This window comes from Caretta caretta, chromosome 1, assembly GCF_965140235.1.
Source record: "Caretta caretta isolate rCarCar2 chromosome 1, rCarCar1.hap1, whole genome shotgun sequence".
Taxonomy (NCBI): Eukaryota; Metazoa; Chordata; order Testudines; family Cheloniidae; genus Caretta; species Caretta caretta.
This window is the reverse complement of record NC_134206.1, coordinates 242,125,738-242,137,777: the sequence shown is the minus strand read 5'-3', so window position 1 is coordinate 242,137,777 and position 12,040 is coordinate 242,125,738. Positions and strand designations below refer to the sequence as shown.

At 46.6% G+C, this 12,040-nt stretch overlaps 1 protein-coding gene across 1 annotated transcript in view; it reads left to right on the top strand.

The window, feature by feature from the left end:
- The first annotated feature begins 4,290 nt into the window (after positions 1-4,290).
- IL17RA (interleukin 17 receptor A) overlaps positions 4,291-12,040 on the top strand; it is a 44,489-nt gene continuing 36,739 nt past the window's right edge. The window contains exons 1-2 of the mRNA XM_075122362.1: positions 4,291-4,487; positions 10,575-10,682. Of these exons, the coding sequence (XP_074978463.1) occupies positions 4,368-4,487; positions 10,575-10,682 (228 nt within the window). The 5' untranslated portion in view covers positions 4,291-4,367. The remainder of the gene's footprint in view (positions 4,488-10,574; positions 10,683-12,040) is intronic.

The following is a 12,040-nucleotide window of genomic DNA, read 5'->3' as shown; positions in this document are numbered from 1 at the left end:
GTAGTGGAAAGAGGAACTCTATGTACATCAGCTAAAAGGTTTGCACAAGCTCTTGTGAACCAAAAGCACTGAAAGTTACTCCCTACCATATAATACTATGCACTTTCATAACACCTTCCACTTGAGGACCTCAAACCACTTGAATCCAATGTTTATTAATTAAAATTCACACCACCTCAAGAAGGTTGTTATATCCCCAGTTTACTGATGGGGAAAATGGGCCCAGAGATTGTGACTTCCCCAGGATACACCTGAAGTCAGTGACAAATCCAAGAACAGAAACCAGCTCTATGACTTTTCAGCCCCATGATTTAGCCACAAGACTATCCTTCTTTTAGCAATAATGGGCATGTAATATATAACTAATTCACAGTTCACAGCAAATGCTGAGGTAAGAAGTGAAAACTAGAGTCCACCTCTGGCTAGCCTGTCACAGGATGGCCAATTTGAAGTCTGCATAATGCTGTGTGTTAATGGAGCTTTCCCCTAAGCACTCCAGCCTTTGACAACATGGCAGTGCTCTGGCTTGCTCTTTCTGTCTGTGTTTCAATGGCAATTTACGAAGGAAACAACAAAGCCAAGAGTTCTGAGAGGCACTGACTACAGGACACTTGTTGGTCTTTTGTTTTTTTTAAAATCTGCTCAACAAACAATGGGTTTTCAAACATGCATGAAGGGAAGACATAAAAATGGGAAAATAATAAACATTGTAAATGAAACACAACAAGCCTAAGGAGTTATAATGGGATCTAAAGCCTTTCATCTCTAAATTCAGGTTGGCTTGGATCAGCAGTGATAGGAAGTGGTTACTATCTGATGACTCTATGAATTGTGGTCTCAGCAAAGTTGCATCTACAACACAGCCAGAAACTGGCACTTTTACTTGCAACTGCCATAGAAAGGCCGAGGACTAAATGAATAGAGATTAATTTGTTCTCACCCCTAAGGTGGGCCCTTCCATAATGTAGTAGGAAGAGAGCCTGAGACATAAGCCCTTGTATCAGAGGCCTGGTATGAGGCAGGACCTGCTCACAGAATCTGGCAAGAACAGGGCTGATATTGCAGAAATACACATGCCTAAGAAGTGCTAAGCACAGAGCACTCACATCCCAATATCAAGGATGATACAAAAACATTCCCCAAGGATAACAGAAACACACTTACCCCTCCTAAAGGATAAGGTCAGAATGACAGTATGTAACTTGTTTATATAGGGGTATAATGATGTATCTCAGAGGGAGTATCTTTGACCAGCCTAGCGGGCAGTGGAAAGTCCCGCCACTGACTGAGCTGCGTCCATTTTCAAAGGCATACATGTCTTAGTATCCTCATAGAGTCTGCCAGGTGCTATCACTGTGCTTCGTCAACAACAAACCTCGCTGGGTGCCTTCATATCTTAACGGATCTTGTGGTCATTGGGCAGTTTGCTCGAGGTCTGCTGTGCCAACTGTCTGCAAAGCTGGGACAGCACACAAAGAGAACACACACACGCAACCACATGTGAGAGTTAATGTACATTAATTCAGTGTAGCAAAGTTTTCTTTGATGCTTTGTAGCTAGAGAACGTCAGTCTCCAGCACTGTCAGGACAGCACTTACCACAAGCAATAAATTCACTTTAATAAATAAACTGAATAATACAAAAGTTTCATTTTGACTATATGTGGGCAATACAGACCAAACAATAGTTGGCTGGTGAGAATTTCAGCTTGTGTATACTTTGCTTGGGTAGGTTCAAGATGTAAAAGGCTTTATTCTCCATTGCCTTTCATTTTGTGTGGACACTTATACCTGCACAAAGTTTAAAATGCTACACAATCCAAATGGTAGCATCTTACACCCAACTTTGCACAAGTATAATTGACTACCCGGGGTGCAATGGAGAATCAGGCCCTAAATTCAGCTCTGGATTGAGTTTAAGGAGTTCAAATCTGGGGTTTTCATTTGGCTCATAAATAGGAGGGCTATTTGGAGAATTTGGCTCCGATGTCAGAATTGGGTTTTAGTCATCCCCGAAGTTCAGCAGTGTTCGATCCAGCATTTTGGTTGAAGGCTATCTTTATGCTTACTGTGACAGCAATGGTTGCCACTCATTAGCCAAGTTTCCTTTCCTCACATCAATACACCATGAACCCACAAAGGAAATTGTTTACTTTGTATTTTTCTCTGTACAACTGAACATAACCTACCTTTAGGATCTTACAGGACTCAGTGTCAGGGCCTCCAGAATTTTGCCCTTCCCCAGAGACCAATAATGAACTGTTTGAACAAGACCAGGTCACTAGCTCATTGTTTACCTGTTAGAGGTGTATGGTCAGTGAATACTCAGGAGGCTCAGACACCAGAAAACTTTGATTGGAGTCCACATTGCTGCTGAAACACAAGGTAATTTTCCAAACATGCTGGCTCCAACACTTTCTTACTCAAACATGTTTTTGGGGGGCGAGAGGGGGTCAGGAAGAGTGCCCGTTCCAGGAGCAGAAAGCAGGGAGGAGCCTGTCTCAGTGGAGGCAGTGACAGGTTTTAAAATGACACCTTCCCAGAAACAAATTCCGAGTCTGGAACAGATCTCAGACTCTGGGACCCCGGCAAGACCGATTCGGGCTGCTCCTGTGTGGGCGCATCGAGGGTAGAGACGAGCACTCGGCGACTCCCGCCCTCCTACGGATCCCCCCTGCAGCGACCGCCGCACCCCCGCGATGCGTGGTCCCCGCGCACATGGCGTGAGGGAGTCACCGCCCCCGCCCGGGATGTGGTGGGGAAGGGGCCGGCTCCGACGTCCCTGACGGCACAAGGCCGGCGCTGGATGGCACGTGGTGCGCTCTTCAAACCGCAGCGGTCACCCCTGCGCGCGTGCCGCAAAGGCCTCGCCTTCCCCATCGCCTCCAGCCACTGCGCTTCCCCGCCCACCGCAGCTCTCTCGAGCTGTCGCCGCGGTGCCTCCCTTCAGCTCTGCGTCCCCCGCCTAGACTCACACCGACAGAGAGGCACGCAAATGCACCGCCCCCCCCCACACACAGACAGGCACAGCACAGCCCCTCACACACACACAGAGACAGGCACGGCACAGCCCCCCCCCCCCCACACAGAGACAGGCACAGCACAGCCCCTCACACACACACAGAGACAGGCACGGCACAGCCCCCCCCCCCACACACAGAGACAGGCACAGCACAGCCCCTCACACACACACACACACACACACACACAGAGACAGGCACGGCACAGCCCCCCCCCACACACACACACAGAGACAGGCACGGCACAGCCCCCCCCCCCCACACACAGAGACAGGCACAGCACAGCCCCTCACACACACACACACACACACACACACACAGAGACAGGCACGGCACAGCCCCCCCCCCACACACACACACAGAGACAGGCACGGCACAGCCCCCCCCCCGCACACACACAGACAGGCACAGCACAGCCCCTCACACACACACAGAGACAGGCACGGCACAGCCCCCCCCCACACACAGAGACAGGCACAGCACAGCCCCTCACACACACACACACACAGAGACAGGCACGGCACAGCCACACACACACACACACACACACAGAGACAGGCACGGCACAGCCACACACACACACACACACACACAGAGACAGGCACGGCACAGCCACACACACACACACACACACACAGAGACAGGCACGGCACAGCCACACACACACACACACACACACAGACAGGCACGGCACAGCCACACACACACACACACACACAGAGACAGGCACGGCACAGCCCCCCCCACACACACACACACACAGACAGGCACGGCACAGCCCCACACACACAGACACAGAGACAGGCACGGCACAGCCCCCCCCCCCACACACACACACACAGAGACAGGCGCGGCACAGCCCCCCCCAGACACAGACACACACACAGAGACAGAGACAGGCACAGCACAGCCCCCCACACACACACACACAGAGACAGGCACGGCACACACACACAGACAGATAGATAGACAGACACAGAGAGACAGGCACGGCACGGCCCTACAGACACTTCTAGTCGCTGTGCCCCGCCCGGCCCCCAGCGCAGCCCAGGCATCCAGAGGGGCCGGTCACAGCCCGAGCTCTACAAGCCCCGCCCCCTGCTTTCCTCTAAGCCACCTCCCCTTTCTTATGCACAGCTCCCGCTGGGCGCCTCACTCGTCAATTCGGGCCCCGCCCCTCGCCAAGAGGCCCCGCCCCCTCTGGGGTGCCCCGCCCCTACTAGGTGCTGCCCCCCTCTCGCCCCGAGGCCCCGCCCCCTGCTCCTCCTCAGGTAAGTGCCGGCCCCGCCCCCTCCGGAAGCCGGAGCCGGTCCGTGGTGCTGGGCGGCCGCTGCGCTGCGCTGGGGTCATGGGGCGGGTGGCCGCGGCGCTCCCCCGTCTCCTCCTCCTGCTGCTGCTGCTGGGGTCCCGGGCCCTGGGGCTGCGGCTACTCCTCAGCGCCGCGCCGCCCTTCAACTGCTCGCAGCCGGTAAGAGCCGCCCGGGCCGGGGGGGGGACAGCGACCGCGGAGGGCGGGGCGGGTCAGTCCGGGCCGCGGTGGGGAGCCCCGCACCCTCCGCCTGCCCTGGGCGGCGCGGCCCGGCGGGCGGGGACACGGGCTGGGGGCTCGGCCGCTGAGGTGAAAGGGCCCCTCGTGAGGGGCGAGGCCCGGGCTGTGTCACTGTCGCCGGCACCCCGTTTTTGTTTGTTTTGGGGGGTTTTTAATGCCTGCAGGCCCTGGTTTTCAGAGGGGTTGATCACCCCCCAGTTGCCCCTTTGGGGCGCTGCTAGCTTTCACTGTAGTGCCTCTGAAAATCAGGCATAAAGTGCCCCCAGGTTTAGGCACCCAAAACCACTGACCGCTCTTTAAAATTTCGGTCTGAAATTCTGCCTCAGTTATCCCATCTGTGAAAGTTGAATAATACTTGAAATTTTTGTCAAGACCTGTGACTCTGTTGATGAAAAGTCCTATTGTATTAGAATTGGATCTGTGTACAAAGTGGGGTTTGGGGCTTTTTTTAACCATCTTCCAAGGGCCCGCTACAGGTGTTTTTAAATGATTTTCAAACATGTCTGCATTGTAGGCTACCTCTTAAAAGAGGGCCTCTCAGAAACTCTTCCAATCCCAGACTCTTTCCAGATATCTCACCTCCCATTCCCTGCAGCAACTGCGTAATGTTTCTTTACATGAAGAAGTAACATAATGACATTATTGAAGATACAGGATCAAAATAAGCTTGCTTTAATTCTGTAAGTGAGGATGCCTGGTTTCCTTCTGTCTGCTGTTTAATTTTAAAATGTCTCTAGCCTTTACAGTTGTAAGGAGCGTTGTAAATATAAATGTCAGGCAACTGCTGCTCATAACTTTCCCAAGCAGCAGCAGAATGAAACTTGGGAAATTTTTGGTTATTTTCACTGATCCTGTACAGAATTCTGTGGGTGGTAGTGAAAATTAACTGCATGGGAAAGCTATGAGAAGCCCTAGCTGTATATTAGTACCAAAACTTTCCCTGCAAACCACTTTAATTTCTCCATGTCATTTTGTGATCTTGAATCAGCATTCTTGTGTGCTGGAAAACACGAGCTCTTCTTTGAAATTGTCCCCTTTCTGAGAAAAGAATGCTCCCAGATACCTCTAGTAAACAGCAGCTATGGAGGGTCACTAGTGCTTGTTAATCAGCTAAAAAGAAGGATTCACATTAGTCATTGTGAGAAGAAGAATAACTCACTCATATGGATCAACCCTAGGGTGACCAGATAGCAAGTGCGAAAAATCGGAACACTTTTTTTTTTTTTTTGAGGTATACTACATATATAAGACAAAGCCCCTAATATCAGGATGGTCCCAATAATATCAGGACATCTGGTCACGCTAATCCAGACTCCTTGCCCATCTTGCAAATCCTCTTGAAGAACCACTCTTAGTATGGCAAGCAACTAGGGTTTCTTGTATTTAGCTAGTTAGCCTCTGGAAGCTCTAAGGGAAGCCTGGTTTGGGACTAAATTAGTGGGAGGTGACTCTGTTCAAATTTGGAATTCTTCATTGAGACAGAAGCAGCTGCACAGATCAGTTTTGAGCACCACTCTTTTCATGGAAATTGCATAGGGATACTTTGAAACATATTTTCCATTGAATGTATCCGATGAAGTGAGCTGTAGCTCACGAAAGCTTATGCTCAAATAAATTTGTTAGTCTCTAAGGTGCCACAAGTACTCCTTTTCATATTCCCTATTGTAAATGGTCTTCAGTGTATTTTTCTGTTTTCTATATATAACAGCCATACCACGATCCAGATTATGTATTTCCATGGTGGTTAAAGTCCCATTGCCAAGATATAATGGGATCGCCTGGAAATGCACTACTTGTCACACAATATTGCTTGTATTTGGGTGTTTCTGTAGCTTTGGAAGCTGACTGTGATTGATGTGATCTACACTTGACAAAACAACTTATCTTAATGTTAAGCTAAAATATAAATATTGCAGAACTTGCCTGGTCAGGTGACCAGTGTTTGGAATTAAGCGTGTCACTGGCATGTTTGAAACGAGTGAGGGGCCCTGGCTGGCGCTAAGATTTGCCAAGCTGCGTGGAGTTCCTGGCAGGATGTGGGGATGTGCTGGACAAGTTACTCCGGTTGGGTAACTTGTCTGAATGCATCCGATGAAGTGAGCTGTAGCTCACGAAAGCTTATGCTCAAATAAATTGGTTAGTCTCTAAGGTGCCACAAGTACTCCTTTTCTTTTTGTGAATACAGATTAACGCAGCTGCTACTCTGAAACTTTTACTCTGTTACTTCTGCAGAGCAGAGCAAGGCTGGAAATCTGAGGTGAAAATTAGGTGGCTCTTCTGCTGGAATAGTTGTAAGAATTTCAAATGCATACATTCTTGGATTTTTGCAAACATGGGTCTAGGGTCCCCTTTCTCTCTGGGTCACTACCAGGGCTTGGGCAGTCAGGCCTGGTGGTCAGGGTCGATGCCAGAGTCCAGGGGTCAGAATGAGGGTCAGAGACTAAGGGCAGTAGCCTGAATTCGGGACTGCGGTCAGGGTCCACGTATTGATCCCACGGGGCAGGAACGGAGCCAGAGTTCAATTTCCAAAGCCGGGGTCAAAGCTGAAATCAGAGCTCCAGTACCAAAACCAGGGGTCAAAAGCCACAGTCAGAGTCCCAGACTGAAGCTAGGATGCAGAGACAGAGTCCAAGTACAGAAGCCGGGGTTGAGATGAGAATCAGCATTAAAAAAAAATTAAAATTTCAAAAAGTACAGAGAAGGGCAACAAAAATGATTAGGGGTATGGAACAGCTGCCATACGAGGAGGGATGTTGTGAAGGCCAAAAGTGTAACTGGGTTAAAAAAAGAATAGATAAATTCATGGATGATAGGTCCATCAGTGGCTATTAGCCAGGATGGTTGGACACAACCACATGCTGTGGGTGTCCCTAAGCCTATTAACTGCCAGAAGCTGGACGTGGATGATAGAGAATGGATCACTCAATAATTGCTCTGTTCTGTTCATTTCCTCTGAAGCATTTGGTACTGGCTACTGTTGGAAGATAGACTACTGAGCTAGATGGACCTTTGGTCTGACCCAGTATAGCCATTCTTATGTTCTTAAGGTAGGAATGTGAATCAATACAATTTGGAAACCATTAGTCTAGGGTTAACTAAAAGAACCTTTACAGTGGAAGATATTTTCTGAAACCTTTGAAAACACGTACTCCCCCAGTGCACACCTTTCCCCAGTAGACTCAGTAGTGCAGTTCCCTACTCAAGATGAAGTGGCCAGGAGATTATTCTCTTTCTTTATGCAGATTGATTTAACCCTTAGAATACTGAAGTGCTGAGCACGCAAATGTGTCAATTCCCAGTCCCTTCTGTCCTTCTTTTCAAGAGACCCAGCCTTCGTCTCTATTACTCTTCTGTTCTTCTCAACCTGGCTCCTTCCTCTTCCCTCTCCTTGTCCCAGCTGCAAACTGCTGTCTCCCTCCCTAATTCCTGTGAACATTCAATAACAGCTGAATCACTTTCCCTGTACGGGCTCAATAGGTTCTATAACTTTTAACTGCTCTTATTAAAAATATCCCAAGCGAACAGTCAACTTCTAAAGGCTTAATATACGCTATGCAATGAAATCTGTCCAAGAAAAAGGACATTGCCTGATTGGTTGTCTGATGTAACCACACAGATCAGAACTCCGTTAGCCTATTTGTACAGTTTGTTGAGAATAACACTGCAAAATAATTTATACTAATCCCTGGACACCTTTCAATTAGTTGCTTGGATTCTGGTTGTCTTTTATGCATACTAAGCCACATAGCAATTTAGTGTAAATGAGCAGTAATATGATGAGATGTGCATTGGCTAAATGCAGTCAAATGTCTCTACATACACTGGATGTGCATTTATGGAGTAGGTGCATATGTTGTTACTTTACTAGATTTTGAATTTTCTTCTAACTTTAATGTTCCATAAATTTATATAAGTTTTATAATCTGTCCAAGAAAATCTAATAATATTTTAAAACATGTAAGAGGAGTAATAGTAGTAAATAACAAAAGTGCTCTTTTAGGTATATCTGTAAAATTGTAGATATAAATACACAAAAGTTGTCTATTTTAAACTTTTGCATTTGAAAAGCCTCCAAATCTCCCTTTTCCCTGGGCAGCATTAGTCTGAGCCTGACTTCAGAGAGCATACCATCAACACCCTTCCCAGTCAGCAGCAGCCGCTGTAGTGGGTTTTTAAAAAGGAAACTGTTGCTAAGCAAGGTTGGTGATACGCACTTCCCTTTTGTAATCCTAATCAAAATTCTGCTAATGATGATAATTTGAGCAGGTTGGGACAAGCGGCAGTAATTTATGTTCTTGAAAGCCCTGATCTGGTTGCTCCGATTCAGGAGAAGGGGCAGAGAATGAAGTGCCATATCAACAGATACCTGTGATGATCACAAAAGTAATGCTGAACTGTTTCCATGAGATGGAGAGGGAAATGAGGAGTAATTTCTTAAAAATACATTTAGATTTCAATTTTGTGGGACTGATTCATCACTGGTACTCCCGTTTTGCAGTGGCAAACCAAGAACCTTTTAGTAAGAGATGTCTGAATGTGGTATAATCTGGTTGGAGGCAAGGTTCTATCCTCCAAATGTGCTCATTTAAACATAATCACATAGGATAAAAGCCTCTTCAACCAATTGGATTGCAGCTCTTGACCAACACCTTTGTCATTGCTTCTGTAACTGTTTTATAAAAAGGCCTGTTTTTTGAAGCCCGGTGGGATACAATGTTTCATAGCCCCTGCCAATTTTAATAAATTGTTGGAAAGACATACAGAATGTGCTGAGAACCTGGATCTCTGTTTGAGTTCAGATCAGCAGTTTTAACTTGGAAAAAGGACAAGGACCCACGAAAGACCTCACAGAAGGAACACTCATAGAAACTTTTACACTTCATGAAAGTGATGCTGATGGATAGGAGACGGAGTCTCTGCAGAGAGGAACTAGAGAAAATGTATTTTTATCTGGGCCACAGTATGTGTTCCCTTTTTTCCCTTTTCTGCTAACTTTTTTTTTGGCTGTAGATTATTGCTGCTAGCCAGAACAAACAGTATCCACAACTACAGCTAGTCAAAATATTCTCAACATGCTTTTCATCAAAAAATGTCTTTTTAACCAAAATGGATCAAAATTTTACATTTTTTTTTTAACAAACAAACTAAAAACTGGAATTTTTCAGTTACGTTTTTAAGTTTTGGGCTTTCAAAAAATAGAACATTTTTACTGAACAGCTTTAGAAAGCAGAAAAATTAAATTTTGTTTTTGTCAATTAAAATTCAAAATTTCCTGCGGAAAATTGACTTTTGTTTTTACCAGTTCTAAACACACATTTGTTTAGGAATTGTTATTTGTATAGTGTACACAGCGCCTAACTAATCTGTTCTTGCAAGATAAGGGATCAGAAAAAGGAAGTGGCAGTAGATCATAAGTAGGTCGGGCTGCAGCAGCCAGGCACTTGAGAGGCAGCTCACCAAAAACATTATACGTACTCATGCTCAGATGAGAGGTAAACTCTGCAAGCTTGGAACTCTTCCTATCTGGCTGCAGCCATCTTTTAAGGGACAGCAGGGAGCCCTTCCCAGCCTAATGCAGGTGCCTTTGGGTTCCCACAGAATCCTGCTGGGAAATGTTGACCTCCTATTAATTGTATGACTGAACTATTATGACTCAGTGCTGATGGACCAGTATCCAATTTTCCAGATTTGTGACGTTTCCCATTCCCATGTTTCCCAGCACTGTGATTTTTTTTTTAAAGCATCAACAACAAGAATAAAAAATACAGAAAGGAAATATGGTTAATAAATAATCAGATATAAACATTAATTTATAAAGCCACTAACCCACATCTTCATTCTGCCACTGAAGCTAGCCTCAAATAGAGCTTGGCAAAATTTCTGGATAAATAGTTTTTGTCCAGTAGTTAGGCACTCACCTGGGATGTGGGAGACCTCGATTCGATCCCCCCCCCCCCCCTGCATAATGTAGAGTAGGGATTTGAACTTGGGTCTCTTCCATTATAGGAGCGTGTCCTGGCCACTGGGCTTTGGGATAATCTGGTGTGGGCTTTCTCAATCTCTCCTCTTGAAGACATTCCACAGGGACTTAAACTTGCGTCTCCCACTTCCCAGGTGAGTGCCCTAACTACCATGTTGTAGTTATTCTTATTATCATTTTGGCCCAATGGCTATCCATTGTCATCATGAATAACTGAATTGTCACTATAAACAACAATGGATGGTCATTGGGCCAGAGAAGGAGAGTGGGAATGACACTAGCCTACTGGTTGGGGAACTGACCTAGCATTTGGGAGACCCAAGTGCAAGTCCCTGCTCAAATGACTATTTAATTACTTATTAAAAAAAAGTGAAAGTCAACATGGAACAGTTTTTAACTTTTCAAAATTGCCAGTGAACCTAAAAATCCATTATTTGCTTGGATGTAGCTTCAGGCACCTCCATGTTGTCTTCCACGTTGCCTTTTTTATGCATGTGAAAAATTTCCCATCAAAATTGATAAGGTTTCTGCCTTATCTTTTAAATCCCTTCTTAAACTTATCTCTGTAATGATGCCTACAAACATTACTGTGTGGCATTAAAGTGGTGAGCTGTCTTCTGCTTTTATGCTAAACTGTTCCCTTTATTATTTCCTCATCTTAACCCCTACCTTCCATCAGTCTGTTACTATGGAAACTCTTGCATATTTTTAGCTTTATGGAAATAAGTGGTACTCTGTCTTGTTAAGATTCATAGATACTAAGGTCAGAAGGGACCATTATGATCATCTACTCCAACCTCCTTCACAACGCAGACCACAGAATCTCACCCACCCACTCCTGCGAAAAACCTCTCACCTATAGATGAATGGTTCTCCCAGAGAACATCCCACCAGCCACCTGTCTCTCTTACACAAGTAGGGATCCAGCTTAGGCAGATCCGGCTCTACGTTTTTTGCTGCCCCAAGCAGCAAAAAAAACAAAAAACCTGACGAATACGCCGCTGGCAGAGAGAACAGGTACATCAGGGGGAGCTGCCACCAACAGTGAGACCCGAGCCGGAAGAGTCGCCACCGAATTGCCACCGCGGGAAACAACGGAGAGGAGCTAACGCCGAATTGCCGCCGGGGCTGCTGCCCCCAGAACAGCAGGAGTGCCGCCTCTTTAGCAGCACCGCCCCGCGCACCAGATTGCTTAGCTGGTGCCTAGAGCCGGCCCTCAGGTACTCCTGCTGACCACAACTGTGACAATGTGGCTTGTGAAGGGAGGTGGTATTTCAGCTAAGTAGTTGCCAGGTGATTTAGGACTCTCTAAGTCAAAACCAACACCGTGTGTTCTACCTAGTACCTAGCAAGTAGCCGGTGTGGATCTGGTGTGCTAGTATCATGTGCTCCTGGCAGGACAAATGAGCTGCAGCTTCTGATTCTGGATAGAGCCTTAGATGGTTTGAAACATACTCAATACTATGGTTTGTGAAATAGTAGAAGTTGGCGG